This window comes from Crocodylus porosus, unplaced genomic scaffold (genome assembly GCF_001723895.1).
Source record: "Crocodylus porosus isolate Cpor-Errol unplaced genomic scaffold, CroPor_comp1, whole genome shotgun sequence".
NCBI classification, from domain to species: domain Eukaryota; kingdom Metazoa; phylum Chordata; order Crocodylia; family Crocodylidae; genus Crocodylus; species Crocodylus porosus.
The window spans coordinates 124,588,451-124,605,649 of NW_017728906.1; the positions used below are offsets into that span (position 1 = coordinate 124,588,451).

Consider the following 17,199-nt stretch of genomic DNA (forward strand, 5'->3'; position numbering starts at 1 on the left):
CAGGGCAGAGTGCACAGGGCTGGAGGTGAAGTGGCGCACCACAGATTACTAGGTGACAGTGCTCCATCCCTGCACCCTCCCCCCCACCCATAAATGTGTGTGTATGTATAGATATAGATCTATCTTTCGATCTGTAATCAAATTGATCTTGCACTGTTAGACATGAGCTAGATAGGGAAGCTAGTTTATCCCTGAGTTCTGTATTTCAAGATAACTTCTTTCTGTTGTCTAAGCTGCTGCGCATTTATATATTTATAACCTCCATGAAATCATTTGACCATTTAGTTACTTTACCTCCTATTGTTCAGGTTTTTAAAATGTTCTTAATATACATGTTAACTTCAGCTTTAAGGTAAGGTTGCTTCTTGACATTAATGAAGTTCTTCATCTGTTAATTTCCTGTAGTTTTCAAAACATTGGGCCGATGTGGAGTTCAGAATCTCTGCAGTGTCATCATCTCACTTAGGCCTCTAATGTGAAGGAGCTGTTGGTTGGGGTCCCCGCATCTCTCCTTGCCATGTGGAGTGTAGAAACCTCTTACGTTACACGCATTCTTGGCCTTTTCTGGCCTTTTGGTATTTATATAACTCCTTGTCTTGCATAGACTTTATAAAATCTACATGGACATAATGCACATTTTATGAAGTGTATGTCACCCTACTAGAAAAGGCACATTATAAAGCAATTCTGTTTCAAATTGACCCATGCATTACATTTTAATAGTATTTAGTTGTATAGAAATTAGTGTTTCTTTTGCAAAGGCATTAAAAATTTGAAATTGCAAACTTTTAATTTCGAAATACCTGTATTTCAAGTTATTAGTCTATTTAATTATTTTTAACTAAAAGGGTTCTTTTGTACTGTGAAAGTAATGTAAAGCTGCAGATTACTTTTTCTGTTCACCTTTTGTGGAAAGTTTATAGAGGATCTTTGTATGTGGAAAGTTGTTTTTTTTTTTATAGAAGAATTTTGATAGCATACCTATGAAAGTGCAACTGAGTAGTTCCATTATATTAGAAGAAAGAATATTGAATATTTTTTTATCTGCCTAAATATACTTTTTTTTTAATTAAGCATATGTATTCATTTATAATATTTGTATTTTGAGGTAGATATCTGCCTACGTGCTGCTATGTTGTGTATATATACCTAGACCATTGTTGAACTATATGGACCACAAAGCAAACGTTTGGGGTATTCCAGCGTACTGGAAATATAAATTTAGAATATCAAAAAGCAATTTTAAGTTTGGATGGCAATGAAATTTGTAGTTATATGCTTCTGAAAGATGCTAATAAAATGTATACCTTGGGTCTGACTTCCTACACGTTTATTTATAGTTGACTGAAAAGAGGACTAGCATATTATCCTTGAGTGCACTTGTATGAAAATATGTATAAAGCCATCCTAGTGTATGAGTAACTATGAATTTTGTATTATCATGCTCCATAAACTTAGTTTGTACTTAATATTTTAAATGAAAACAAATTATCTTAAATAATGAATAACAAAAGAGTTCCTGCATATGATTTTCTGTTTCTAAAGCCAGTAGTTTTAAATTTAGGGGTATAATTATTGAGAGTTCAGATCACCAACATCCCTTGTCTTCCAAATAAAATGGCAAAAAAGTCTAAAATCATAAATCCTTATTCAGTAATCCATAATGGATTTAATGGGAGGTTTTAAAGCTGAAAATAGCAGTTTAATGATGATGTTGATGATATATTTGTTGAGGTGATGTTGTTGCTGTGAGAGTCGAGGATTCTTATGCATATCATTTATTGGACCAACTGCATTGTGATAGACATGGGCAAGCTTTCGGGTATTACAGTACTCTTCCTCAGGCCTGATGCCCAAAAGCTTACCTATATCTTTTCCAGCCGTGCAGTTGGTCCAAAAAAAGACATCACCCACAAGAATTCTTACCTGTCGCACATTTCTTGGACCATCATGGCAACAACGCCATCTCAACATCTATCATAACATGGAAGATGCTGAAATTTGCCACTTACGGTCGATAGAAATGCCATTTAAGTGTGTGTAATAGTAACTGCTGTGTGTGTGCTTGACTTCTGTTTGAATTCTTAGGTTGCCTATCAGGGTGATCCAGAAGGTGCCCTTATTCAGTTTGCCACACATGAGGAGGCAAAGAAAGCTATATCAAGCACAGAAGCAGTATTAAATAATCGTTTTATTAAAGTCTATTGGCATCGAGAAGGCAGTGGTCCACAAATGCAGGCTATCCCACAAAAGGTAAAGAAGTTAATTCTATGTACTGCCTGTAATAGAATTTAAAATTTTATTTTTTCAATTAGTATTTTTAATTAAATTGCTAAAAGGTAGACAAGTTATTTTGGAGTATAAGGTTTAAAAGAATAAAACTACCTTTATTAATTTTCCTTGGACCCTGGTGTTGAGTTTCAAGAGCTGATTAGTAAGATATGGATTAAGGTCCTTAGTTGAAATGGTTATGTTGACACCATTATGTGTTTTCTGGATTATTCTGTTCCATTTAACCATCTGTGAAGTTTTAAATGAGGCTCTGAAGTAGCATTTACTTTGTTAATTATCACTTGCTCTGTTTATCTGAAGCAGCCTTTTCTTTGTAGCAGACCATTAGAAGAGAAGTGCGTCAGATGGTGCATTTTGTTTTATGAAAGGGCCTTTTCCCAATCTTTTATGCTCCCCTGAAATATATCCTTTTCCTCCTAAATGCTTTCTGTCCTGATCTTCGTGCACATCCTTCTGCATATAGTCTTTTCCACTGTAGGGGTTTGAAGGACAAAGTTCAGCTTCTACTGAGTGGGGAAAAATAGCACAATTGAACTTTCATTAAAACATAAGGCTAGAGTTTACAGGATAGTGGGAAATGCAGTAACATTGAAGACAAACTGCAGAACAAATAAACCCAGATTTTTGTGCCATTGATGTTCTGTATTTTAGGACCATAATGAGGAATAACTTTTGTAATATATAATTAATTTCTGGTCCTATACCTGCAATTTGTCTAAAAACTAAAATTTAGTTTTTACATCCCTTTCTTTTTTTGTACCAAGATATTATTTTGATAAAATTAGTTTACCTCTATTTGTAAAATTGTGACTTCCCAGAGTTGTTTTTCCCCCTGTCAGTACTAAAGGCAGAACTTTATTTCTTGAAATTGGGAGGAAGGGTGATCTGTTTTTGTAATCGCCCTGCTAAATGTCCCAGTTAACAGCTACTATATCTAGATAACTTTCTGGATCTGCTTGGAAAAACTGCTGGTAACGAAGATGATTTTCATTAGGTTCTGTTAAGTAATTCTTAGAAAGTGCTTGTGATCAGACCTGAGTGTTTTTCAGTCACAAATTTTATTTATTTTTTCCAAACCAAAGAGAATACTACTTTTCAGTTGGCCTCCATCCATCCTAAATCAGACCGTCTTTTACATGTGTTTTCCCCTTTTATCTCTTTTGTAACCAAGCAACTGAAAGAAGTAGATACAAACAGAAAATGCATGTGCATGTTTGTATTTTCATATTTTTGCAAATGAGTAGTTGAAGTAGCAGAGGGTAATGTAGTTTCTGAAAGGACCAGAATTATGGCTCTTACTATTTATTCAGTGTCACTTGCCAATTTAACAAGTGAAATGAAGAATACTGGATTCAAAGTGCTTCGTGGGAAGTACACTAGCAACTTTTTGATCATATTTTAATGTGAAAGAATAACAATATGTATTTATGCCTGAAAAATCCAGCTATTGCTACATACATCGTGCAGTTAGTGTTAATCCCCATGATGTTAATACTTCAGTTGCCACGCTAGAACTTTGTAATGGTAGGACCCTGTACCAACCTGCATGGTTGTTAGGCCTCTGCTGATGGTGTCAGAATGTGTTTCAATTTTCTTTTTTTTTTTTTCTTTTATAGGTAATACAGCCATTAGTTCAGCAACCCAGTTTACCGGTAGTGAAGCAATCAGTCAAGGAGCGATTAGGTCCTGTACCTGCAAGTAATATTGAGCCTGCGGAAGCTCAGAGTGCCAATACAGAAAATGTTCAGGTATGTACAACATTTGCTGTTGCAAAGGTCCAGGATACAAATCTTTCCTTTTGTGTTTGTAGTAATGTATTGTAATGTTTTTCTAGTTTATACATTTTTTTTAATAGTGGCAGGTATCACGCAAATATGTCTGAAACCTCAAAAACTTTCTGATAAGATTTGATACAAGTAAAATTTCATGAAACTCATTCTAAAAGTTGTGATAATTAGCAGTTTATCTTAGGTCAAGTGTCCAATACTAAGGGGCTACTGTATTGTCTTACACACAACATTCATATTCTCTTCCCTCCCCCCACTCCTTTAAAATCAGCCCTCCAAATTCAGGGTGCATATTTCAAGTGCGGAAGTTGTTTCTACTGGAAAAGCAGCAAGCCTGGTAGCACTGAGCATGCCAGGCAGCTGCCAGGATGCCAGCCACTATTCAGTAAACTGAAGAGTGGACTCCTGTGGCATCCTTCCCACAGACTTAGCTATAGGCTGATCCCTGTAGTTTGTATGTAGCAGCAAGTGAGCTGGTGGGAGTATCTTGGTGAAGCTTGTGATGTGGAAAAAAAAACTTTTTATTTACAGGAACTTGTATAAAGAACTACATATAATAAAGAGCTAACTGTCTTGCTGCTGTCCTTGCAATGTAAACTTGTGTGACATTGTCCTCTTAGAGTATTCCAGGAAGTATGGCATCCCAGGAGACGGTTTGCATGAGGCACCTGGCACCAGGAAGTTCCTTCTGCTTCTAAATTGTCTCCTGGGATGCCATGCTTCCTGGACAGTGTATTCCCTGAAGGGCTTACCCCATGTCATATAGTTAACCATGAATCAGGAAAATATCATTGCCCCCCCATTACATGCTATCTTCTCCCTGCCCCCAAAAGTACCTGTCTTTTTGGGAGGAGAGGGTTTATTGTATGCAAGAAAACAAGAGGCTTGTTAAAGGAGGAGGGGGAGAAACTTTTTCTTCAATTTGAGTAACTATGGTAAGTATGCTTGTATTCAGAGATTCTTTTTTTGTTTCCCAGTATTGAACTGGCACATAGTATTTGGTGCAGAGATACCAGTGAACAACTAGTCAAGTCAAACTAGATGTTGAAGTACCTAGAGTCTTTCTATGTTGTTGTGCAGGATGAAATAAATATTGTCACTATCTGGCATGGATTAAGTTTATTTAAATGCTTCCACGTGTATGTTGCTGAATCACCTAGGTAGCTCGTGTGCTGGGAGGTCTGATCTAGCACTGGGGACTGGTGATGCACAGCTGCACCATACTGCCTATCCCCTCCACAGCACACTCCTGTGATGCAGAACCTGCTGCTCCATCACATCTGCACTTCCCGTGCTACAAAGAGGTTGGGAATCTGCACCGAATGCAAGCAGCTGGTTGCTGTAGAGGCGAAGACTCCCAGCCCACGATCGCAGCCGGGTTACAAGCTCTGACTGTGCCAGCAAAAGGCTGACCCCAACCTAGGCATATGGTTATTAATAGCTCTCTAGAATAACCATTGTCAGCCTTTCAATTTAAAGGTTTCACCACAGAATAATAAACTGTATATTACTGAAGTTGGGAAGCATGCATTTAAATAAGCTTGGCCAAATAAAACTTTAACTATTAAATTCTCAGGCTTTTAATTTGTAGTATTTAAACAACTTCTGATTGTGAAATATTTTCTAAATATTTGCATGAAATTATAAAATCCAGTAACAGTACTTGTTGCGAAATACTGTTACTTTAGATGCCTTTGCTTCAGGAGGTGCTCATTTTGCATCTTGGATAGCAAAATAAGCCTTAGAAATTAAGCAGATTTGACTTCCAGTTTGGCTTGTCTTGACCATCTTCTAAATGTCAGTCCACTTAAGTAACAGCTGTGAGAAGCGTAATAAATTAAACTGTTCAGATCCCTACATACAGTTCACTGCAAATGAGCATACCACTGCCTTAAGAATCCCATTAACTTGAAGGTTTGGTGCTTAATTGCCTGTGTGGCAACCTTTCGACCCTCTCTTTAATGAGAGGTTTTTTGTTTTTTTTTTAACTAGAAACGGTCTGTTGTGCCACATACATGTGAGAATTTTTATTTGTACAGATTGGACACTTCAGTGCAAATGTTATCACTTTGAGTGATAATGACATAGTAGACAGGGCTTTCTTACTGAAGTGGTTGTTGCCAGGTTTCTGCTATATAGCTGTTGCCTTTTGGTTTTACCTCCGTGTGTTAAAGCTGTGCACTTTCAAATTCTTGTAAATCTAGTTTGTTGGTCATCAGTCCCACTGAACCTGCACTGAAAATATTCCGAAGTATTTCTTGTTGTTGGTTTTATAGCTCCACTGTAGCAGTTAAATGATTTTACAGGAAGAGTTTTATTTCAGGAGATCAGTTATGAAAAAGATGCAACGGATTACATTTTATTTCGCAAGGTTCTTGTTGCTTGCAGGAATTGGAATCTTTACTTGCTAACAGTCAGCACATTTAATATATTACATCTCTCCCATTAACCTGCATCATTAGAGGTAGATGGTCAGCATCTGACTTGGAAATACTTTGAAAAATGTTGTATTTCTTGTAATTAAAGGAACGCAAGTAACATAGTAAACTGTATGAATCCTGAAATATTTCAGAGCAGATTTTTTCTCTTTGAAGGATTCTTCAAACACTATATCTGGTCTATAGCCAGACAGTTTCAGCATTTCTTTGGTTCATGTACCAGAAGGAAGAAAGTCTTTAGCTTACGCTTCACAGCACAAGTTCTGAAAGGTGACATTTGGAAATCAGTGCCTGGATTTTCAGCATATACAACTCTTAAGTTCAGGGGCTTCTCTAGCTAAGTTGCCTTGCATGTGAAAAAAGATGCTTCTGGATATGGTATTGTAAAACATCTTTTTTCCAAAGTGACACCACCACATCTGCTATTGTTTGGACACATTGTTGTCATCCCATCTATTCAGACCTCTTATCCCTAGGGCAGCTGATTATTCAAGCATTTAATAGTCTTTTATCTAGATGTTTGGATCTTAAAAGTACGGTACATGACTCTACTCTTTTGTTATGTCATGCTTTCAAAATTGTGTGGTTGGATTTTCATTATAAACTGATACAATTACACATTTAGGAAAGAATTAATTTTATGTTTTGTTTTCGGTTAGAATGTAACTAAATTATCTGTGAAGGATAGACTGGGTTTTGTATCAAAACCAGCTACTCCAACAACTGAAAAGGTAAGAAAATACCATGTCTGAATGTTCCCTCTCGTCACATCTAATATATTCCTAATACCGAATTCATTTTATTTCAACTTTGCACTTACAAGTTTAAAAACAGTTAATGGCCAGTTCTATGTAGCTACATAAAGTATGTGTATACTACTTTTGGTTTAAATAATTGATAGGATTCTAACAAGGTGGGTATGTACTCCTGTTTTACATTTGTTTTACATACCAAGTTGCCTTCATTCATCTACCAAAAAAATGTGTTAAAGGTGAACTTAAATGCTTTTACAGTATCTGTTTAGTATCATGAGCTATTAGCAAAGTAGTTCTGTGAACTTCAACTACCTTTGTAACATAAACTGAAAGGCCTGCTTTCTGGGGAAGGAAAGGCTCTTAAGTTTCTGTGTACCTCTTCAGACTGATATTACAAACATTTATCCCTTCATTTGTGCTTGGAATAGTCCCATCCAGATGGTGTGTAATATTTATTTAGTGGACGTAGTGTGCACCAGAAGTAAAAGTGACCTTTACATAAGAGGCGAAGAACCAGAACATTCTCCAGAATGATGCAAATAGTACTGTATTTACTTGAATCCAAGAGATTTTTTTTCACCATTCAGCATGGCGGGGTGGGTATCTCAGATTCCAGTACCAGCCCAGCTGGGGCTACAGCTGTCATTTGCCCTGAGCTAGGGCCAGAGCTGTCACTCCTGTTGCTGCCTGGGTAGGGCCAAGGTGATTCAAGATGGCTCATGCATGCAGCAAGTGGAGTGTAGGGGAGACAGCATGGTGTGGAAGAAGTGGGGGCATAGGAGGTGGTGCTGTGTGTGGTCTGGGGTAGATCAGAGCAATATGCTAGCTAGATATCAAGAGTATTGACTTAGACATTTTGTTAATTCTGTACCAGAGTTCCTGAAATTACTGCTTTCTTTTTGCACTCAAGTATTTGTGTGCATTTGTATTAAAAAAAAAATATGTAGTTGTATATATTTTATTGCTACTTAAGTTTAATCATAGGAAGTCTATTATGGTTTCAGTGGAAGTCCTTCCTTTTATTCTCCTCCCATACAATTTGAATTTATTAACACACATTTCTTTGAAGTGCAGATCTATATTAAAATGGGTTTTTTTCCACTTTGCTGTGCACTTAGGCAAATAGTGGTGGGAATTTGCAGTTTGTATATGTTTACACATTGAGTTAGGGGAAAGCATCATTTTGCTCAAGTTCCAGACCTTGAAATTGGGTCTGACCAGTTTCTGGCTACTGTTTCTTTCGTCGTTTGCGCTGTTGTATGGGCCAGACCATTTCTTTGCAACTGCTGTGTCTGTGTACATACTGATCAGCTGTTAAGAGCAGGGTATTTTCCTAGAGTATGTCCTTGTTGCTGAATAGGAGGATGGAGTAATAGGATACAATTTAAGACATCCTTATAAAGTTGCTACACCCCTGAGAACATAGGGCATTTATACATACGTTTGTCTGCTCTGATGCTGGAAATCTAGTGAGTCAGAACAGGCTCAATTAATTGAGTCTGTGGAGCATGAGAACTGACGCACCCAGCACTGAGAAAATGACAGCAGTGTGCTTGAAACTAAAACACCTTTAATGTGTTTTAATTCAAAAGTGCACTGCTGTATTACTGCTGCAAAAGTGCAGCTGGACGCTACATTACATGCATGTATGCATATGCCTACAGTGAGCCAGGTTGGTCTCTAAGCAGCTGTAAGAGAAAAGGTTCAGAAACAGAAATGGTGATCACCTGCTTTAGGGCTTTGGGTAAGGGCTGAATAAGGTGGCTTTTCCGCCTTTTCTTCTCATACTGCATATACTTCCCATACTGCATATACTGGGGAGGCTTACCTCACTTCTGAACAGATGCATCTGTTCTGTTGTTTCTTTTCTGTTAAATGGCTAAATGTTAAATTCTTTCCTTTTTAACAGGGCACTAGCAGTGTTTTAGGAGAAAAGGGTAGAGAGATGCATGTCATTTTTTTGCTCTTTGTTGTTTTCCTGCCTGTTTGAAGAAGATTGCCCTGAAGCCATTTGTTGAAGTACTATTTGCCAGATGTTGGTGTTTTATAACTTGTTAAAGCAGCATTTCAGCTCACCTTTAACAGGCCACTTAAGCACCCCTGATGGGCCTTTATAATATACCATTTATAACGTACTAATATTTTTTTTCCTACTCTCTCAGCAGATCCACTCTAGAAAATATTTTAGTAGTGGAAAGAGTAGAGACAATAAATGCAAAAGTAGTAAAGACCTTTTTGTGAAACATTTTCAATTGTAAATCTCCCTTAGTTGTAGCTGGTCTTCTAAACCTTTTATCTTTTTTCCTGTTTCTTTCCTGTTGCTTTTTTGTGCTATTAAGTGTTGGATTTTTTTTATGAAGACACAGTTGATCAGCTGTCTCACCAGAAATCTCCATGCAGCTTTATTTTTAATTTTCCCTTAAATTTATACTGGAGCTATTTTAAATATCTTAGGATTTGAATGCATTGTATATATAAATGCTGTATTTGATAAGGAGTCAGACAAAACCATATGTGCATCTTCTCTGGCCTTTGAAACTCCATAGTGGCCTGATTTTTAGGAACACTACAAAAACAGTTTGCTTCAAATCCTTAGCTGTGGTAGAGAATGGCATATGTTAAGGAGGGCCTACTGAAGTGACATTTGTACTTCTCAACCTGGGCCTGACTCTGTCAGTCCAGTCTGAACATAACTGAAAAACATGCAAAGGCTGCTTTAAGTTGCATTGGTTGCTGACTGCTTCCCAGGATCACCCTTGAGCTGAAGATTAGTAAGGCATAGGGAAATTTTATAGTGCTGTATTACACATGAAGCAAGGGAAGTGAAGTTGACACTAAAATCCTTTCTGTGCTCTGTGTTGCTAAAGAAAATCTCCCTTTTACTGTTTATTTTAGCCTTATTTTGCATTTGACTTTTCATTACAGCTACAATGTCTGCTCTGAGCGTTAGTGTTTAAAATTAGGATACAGTCCTGTATTTTAAGTGCATGTAATCACAAGTAACATCGTTTCAGGTAGAAAATTTTAGGACTAATTGTAGTCTCAGGTACACAGCACCAGAGCTGAGTCATCTTACTTTTGATCAAATCCTAAAAAAGCTTCTGTTTAAATTTTTAAGCAGTATTTGTAATCACACTGTAAAACCTATTTAATCAGAAAACATTTAGAATACTTGATGTGGTGCATTTTTATTAATTGCTTAACTCCAAGCTATCAGAAATATCTTATTACTCTATAATTTTTATCAGCCTTCTAATCAAAGGAGGCAGAGGTCACTGGTTTTATGAAAAATTTTTTTTTAAAACATTTCTGTTTTTAAAAGTAAAAAATCTGAAATTACTAGCAAAAATTAAATGTTTTCCTCCTGTAGGTATTGTCCACTTCTACTGGCTTGACAAAAACTGTGTACAACCCTGCTGCTTTGAAGGCAGCACAGAAATCTTTGCCTGTTGTTTCCACTTCCATGCTAGACTCTAATGAAGCACAGAAGAAAAAACAGGTAAATTAAACATACTACTTAAATGTATATAAAATAATAGATTTAGGAATTTGTAACTGTTAGAGGTTGTACGAACATATCTCATAACTGCATAGGTAGAATTAGTAAATCAAGTGTTCATCACAGAATAGAGTTGGTTTCAAAAGGCAACGAAAGTAAAACTTTTGTTTTCTAGTACTTGTTGAAAGTACTTGTTCCTTTCTGTTTACTTTTTGCAGTGTATTTTCTACCAATTTAATGAAGATCAGTAGGGACACAGCATATGAAGCTTTTGTAACGGGGAAAAGAATCTTCACATTTGGGATGTTGATTTTTCTTTGTTAGTTGGAAGAAGGGGTATACAGTATAATTCTAACTTTGTTTCCCAGTGTCTCTTGTTTGCTGTATTTGAATCCTCTGTGATCAATATTTGCCTTCCTCAAGTGAGAATTGTCCAGCCTTTTAGCCTGTTTTAATTGTACTTCATCCCCTTCATTTATTCACTTAAGTATATTAAAGAATACTAAAGTCCCGATTTCCTTTTGGGTATAAGGCGAATAAAGCCAAAAAACATGCCTGGCTCTGGGTGAGACTCACCAGCTCAGTTTACATTTTTAAAATCACTTTTGGGTCCTCTGGTTCACTTTTACTTGAGTAAACTAAATATAGATTGAATATGTTGTCTTTGTTTGAATCCATCCGATTTAGGTTTACACAAAAGCATTAAGGACAATTCAGCTCCTAAATGGAGAGTTTAGGCTAATGGACATTGTCTGTAAGGGTTTTCAATTTTTTTACTTTAAGCAGGGCTTTATGACTATATATAACATGGGACCAGACTCCTTTGGCACATGTATGACACTTACAGCATGATATTTGGAAGTACTTAGTACCTATAGCACCCAGTGACATAAACTAAAATTGCAGTTGCTTAGCATCTTTGAAAATAAGCTGATGAATATCTAGTGCTAGGTGTCAGAAATTAGAAGCCACTGGTTAAAATCTCAACTGCAATACTGAATAATCATTTAAAAGGAAGAAAGAACTAAAGTTCTGCAACATAACTGGCTTATTTCCTCATGCTTTTTTCTGTTTAGAGAGATTTCTATTATAAACCTTTTACTTATGAGAAAATCATGGCTCATTGTGATAGATGTAAGATTTTCTTATTTTCATTAGTTTTTTCTCATCTCTTTGCCTTTTTACCTATCTTCCTTTTCCGTTCCCTTTTTCTTTATGCCCCTTGAGTATATAATCCTCTCTGGAGGTTGCAGCTACTAAAGAATATGATTGCACATGTAACATAACATACCAAGTGAGCAGAATTTAAGATGGTATTTAGGAGGATATACAGATGCAGCATTAGTATTTTTATTATGGCTATTGGTGTACTTTCATTCTACATGAAGTAATTCTGTGGCAAATACCCTTGTAGTTTGGTTATACTAGACTCATGCACGGGTGGGTTTTTACATTTCTTCGTCTCCATGTCAGGTATGTTGATTAATTCTTTCTAAATGTCCTGGGGCCTAACCCCTTACTCCCATTCTTTGTCTGAGATTAAGGAATATACATACCTATACATTTTAACCCGCATTAGAGGAGCTGAGCTGCAGCTCTCGCCTGGTCTTTGCTGCCCTCTAAGTATAAGTTTTTTCACAGTAATAAAGCAGACAAATATGTGTTTGTCATTTGTGCATTCATAAGTGTCTTCAGAAAGAGTTACATTCCTAATAGCTTCAAGATAAATCTTTAATGCAACTGATTAGCTTCTTTCTGGGTAGAAAGCTTGATTATTTTAGTTATGGTATCAAAGTTTCAACCCACCCCTCCAAAAAAAACGAAACCAAAACAAAAAACAACAACCAAAAAACACCCCAGCTTTTTAATGTACTTTTGACTTGATCTGGAACTAATACCACAAAGCTTAATTTACTGAATCCTACAACATATTTTTTCTACATGTCTGAGCTCTTGCTTATAAGTTATGTAAATTAATTTTGTGCGTTAAAAAATACTTCCTCTGGTACCGTGGAGTACAATATCCTGCCTCTCACTGACATATACTGATCTGCTATAGATGATTACCCTATTTGCAATGAAGGAGGAATGCTTAATCCACACGAGGCATGCACCTACCTAATTCAGGTTATCAAATCCTAATGTTTGACACTGCTTTCCCAAATACAGCAGTAAAAGCCACATTATCTGGCACCTTACAAACTGGCACGATCTATTAACCGGCATGCCAGCTTATAAGGTGAAAGCGAAACTGGAAGTGCCCACCGTGGCCCTTCGCGTTTTGCCAAGACCCCATGGCCTGGGGCATAGTAGCCTGTGCGGGGGCCTTTCCTTCCTGTCCCCCAGCATACTGATGCAGTGGGAGGGGCAGCAACATGGTGGGAGAGGTGGTGGCGCACTGGATGGGGCAGGAGAGGCGATGGCCCGAGCAGGCAAAGACGCCTGTTTCAGCTTCTTGGGTAACTGGCATATTTGGTTATTTGACATCCCCCGTTCCCCATGGGTGCCAGATAACAAAGCTTTTGCTGTACTGTGTTTGAGTAGCCTTCTTTAAGTATATTAGTTTATATTTGTTACTAGAAATTTGGTGGTTATCAGATTTTCTAAATCATTTAATACAGAACTGTTTAGTCAATGACAGAATATTTTTCTATTGAGCAGCTCATCATTCAAAATCTAGAAACTTTCTGTAATCTTATAATCCTAGGAAGCACTAAGACTTCAACAAGATGTGAGAAAGAAGAAGCAAGAAATCTTAGAAAAGCATATTGAAACACAAAAGGTAAAATGTTAAATGTTGAACGTCCTTGATTTGAGTAAGATGGTAAAAATGAGTTGAAATCTGACTTGTAAAAGTCAATAACTTGTATTATTAGAATAATTAGAAATTTGTAGGCGTGGATCGCAGTCTTTCTTTAGGAACACTATTATCGACAGCGTTCTGGTTCCTGGCTGTGACTCTTCCATCTTGAGACAGAGCGAGACTTGCATAAATATAAATTTTAATCTTAACTGGGGGGTCAGTTCTCCCCCGGTTGTGGTTGTTATGAAGTGGCAATAATGGCTGCTTCCTTGGTTCCTAGGTCTTTCCAACCAGGTTTTTTTTCCTTGGATGTGGTCAGCAAAGAAGCCACACGTTCAGAAGTAGCAACAGCTGGAAGTTGCATCTTGCGGTCTTGTTCCTTAAGTATCTATAAATACTGATCTCTGAAACATCTTACTCTTGTCCTGCTTTGTTGCTACCTCTACAGTAAAGCTTTAACGCTTTTGATATGTTGCTTTATTTGTCCTCGTAGTGCCAAGTCTGTCACCTTTATGGTTTGGTGCAGAATTCCTGTCCATACCTGTATTCTGTAGATCAGGTTGTCCTTCTTGGCACTAAGGCTCAGAAGTAAATGTCTGACAAAGTTCTGTTCCAGATGGTGAATATGACTGCTTAGTGTACCCTACTACAATTGAGCATAACATACAAAAGTATAAATTATATCTAGAAAATCTTTTTAAATATTTTATAAGCATTGTTTAAGTTAAAACATAAAGAAATGACTTTTAAAATTGGACAGATGTTGATTTCAAAATTGGAGAAGAACAAAGCCATGAAATCAGAAGACAAAGCAGAAATTATGAAAACACTGGAAACACTGACAAATAGCATTACCAAGCTAAAGGATGAATTAAAAGGTGTGTCATCTGGAGGACCTCCTCTGAAAAGCATGAAAACTAAAGCTCAGGTACTCTACTTTTTATTATAGAATTACATGCTCATGTTAATTAATTAAAAAAATAATATTTGAAAAAAAAATCTGTCTAGATTGACTCTGATAATTTAAATACAACATTGCATAAGATGATTCTGTATTTTTCCATCACTTAAAGAAGCCATAGTACTCGTTTGAAATTTGTTACCTGCTGTTGTCACTAGGTAATACCTATTATCCAAAATATATCATAAGAATTAAAATCGTGCGCACACACGCTCTCTCTTTGCTGCTTATTCCAAGTAACTACTCAATTTCTCCTCTTTGGGCTTTTTTTAAACAGCAGCATGAAGAGCAATACCATATTCCTTCAGCTGTAAAATGCACTTTTTAAAACCAGGTATTTCTTTCAATAATTTCCTGAGTCTTAAATTCAAGTTAAATTAAAAGAAAAAGTTAAAAGGTTTCTTTATGCGTCAAAGATGCATTATCCTTGTTAATGTTTTTATTTTGTTAGTTTGTCATAAAAATCAGGTGCATCTTAAAATCAAGAGCATCTTTATACTCAAAGGAATGCAGCATATCTTAAGCAAAAAGTTGCATTGAAGTTGAGGGTCAGATTTAGGTTTGTTTCATGTTCTAAATTACTCTCGCCTACGTTGCAACCTTGTGCCCTTTTCATTCTTGATTATGTAACAGTACTGTCAAATAAAGAGTTCGGCTTGTGAGGAATAATGTAGTACATAGATAGTTTACAAATATCTAACTGAACCTTCCCACTTTGTATACTGCTTAATTCCTGCGTAGTATTCTCAATTTCTTTTTAACTACTTATAATGGGTTTTGACTTGAGGTTTCTTTTTCTCTGTTTGCTTTTCTTTTTTCTGCTACAAAAGACTGATTTCTTTGGTCTTTCCCACAATGTTAAAATCAGCCTCCAACTCTGCTTTCTGACATAGTTATATTGTCTTTTAATGGCGGATATTTTTTGCTATCTGGGGAGGGTATGTTATCCACGACGATTATAAAATGATTTTGAAAGGCTTGGTAAGAGAATAGTATTACAGAATTCTGTCAGTCCTTTTATAAATGATTAACACCAATTGTTTTCTCTTCTGCTCTAGCAACCAGATAAGGAGATACTTGCACAAAAAAGCAAAGGTTTTACAAACTATTGATGGTATTCTTCAAAGTGTCTGGTACTTCTCTAGAGGACCACAGTCAATCTTGGTCTCCTCCAGCCATTCTGATCTGCATCCCTTAAAATGTTTACTTTTCCCTTCTAATATGTTTGTTTTTAGGAAGCTCCTCTTTTCAGGAATGGCCTTGAATCCAGACTGTGGTGAAGTCTTAAAGGACCTTCAACCATATATGTGAGCAAAAAACATGGAGCAATCTGCTTAAGAGGCAGATCAAACTTAAAAAATAGTAACTATAAAATTATGGTGAAGTACAGATTTGATGCATAAATATTGAGGTGACCTTGCTCATGGCTTCATTACCTCATCCATTCCTCTGATAACATTTTATGGCTTGTATTTTTACTTTAGGCATCATATTTAAAAAATTGGGCCTGGAATTTAGGTTTATTTTTCAGTATGGGCATCCTCAGACAGTGGAACTGTGAAATTGCTGTATTTCAATTAGAAACAATATAAGGGTGTAAAATATATATTAAAATTTGGGAAAACAGGTTTCTCATACCTTCCGCAGCTAGCAACCTCTTTCAGATTGAGATGTCCTAACTTCTTCCCGAAGGGGTCTAACCTTATCTTGAGGACAAATTGAACTGTAACTATGCCAGAAATAACAGATGTTAAAGAATGAACCCCGTTATAAATGAGGCAGTAACTTGCAAATTCATTCTTAAGTATAATTAATGCAAATTTAAGTATAATTAATAGAGAAGTTTTTTTATAAGGTTCAACTGGGGAAATAATTCAACATGAACACAGTTTTAATCAGTGAGTGCTAGCAATACTTTGTTTTGTGTTGCATCTCAATTTATAGTGAGAAAACTTGCAGAGAAAAGTGGGATGAGAACTTGAACTTATTTTCAATTGAAGTTTGCAGAGCTGTGGGTTAGAAAATGACAGATATGTAGTTTTGTGACCAGAGAATTGTCAGTTTGTCCTAGCAGTGCTCCAGGAGGTTCTGGAGAAGAAAATAGTCCCAAGTAGGTATAAAATAAGAGTGGGTGCTAAACTGTGAATTGTGAGTAGTCAAATACTGTGATTAGTTCTTCATTTTTCTTGAAGTCTGAAATGAGAGGAAGCAGTTGAGGACTATTAATTTCCATGTTTTTGCTTAATGTTTTTACTTTGCCTTAAATGGACAGAAAATTCATGTTCCACCCCTGAAGCTTGTTTAGGTAGCCAAAGATGTCTGACATGCAAGGTAAATTGCCCTGGAAGAGAATTATTGAAGGTATCAACAAGAGGACACTGTACACCATTAAGGAAAATCTTTGCTTTGCTCTTAATTAAAAACAAGAAAACAAACAAAAAGCAGCCTCATGAGAGCCACCTGACTTCAAGTGATAGATGAAGGGAAAGGAATCAGTCATCTGAACAAAGTAAAAAAAACAAAAAACACTTTGCGTTACTTGGGTAACTTGCTTTTGAAGTTTATGTTAACCCCACTGCAAAAGGACCTTGTTGCTGGGACTGTAAGCAGATGTCACCTTTGTCCTGCAATAAAATTATCTGTGGTGAGGCAAAATAAGAACAT

The 17,199-nt window shown here is 36.5% G+C and overlaps 1 protein-coding gene across 1 annotated transcript in view; it reads left to right on the plus strand.

The window, feature by feature from the left end:
* Window positions 1-17,199, plus strand: part of RBM26 (RNA binding motif protein 26) — a 97,074-nt gene that overhangs the window by 48,182 nt on the left and 31,693 nt on the right. Inside the window, exons 11-16 of the mRNA XM_019528502.1 lie at window positions 2,089-2,253; window positions 3,909-4,040; window positions 7,177-7,248; window positions 10,643-10,771; window positions 13,479-13,553; window positions 14,335-14,502. Of these exons, the coding sequence (XP_019384047.1) occupies window positions 2,089-2,253; window positions 3,909-4,040; window positions 7,177-7,248; window positions 10,643-10,771; window positions 13,479-13,553; window positions 14,335-14,502 (741 nt within the window). The remainder of the gene's footprint in view (window positions 1-2,088; window positions 2,254-3,908; window positions 4,041-7,176; window positions 7,249-10,642; window positions 10,772-13,478; window positions 13,554-14,334; window positions 14,503-17,199) is intronic.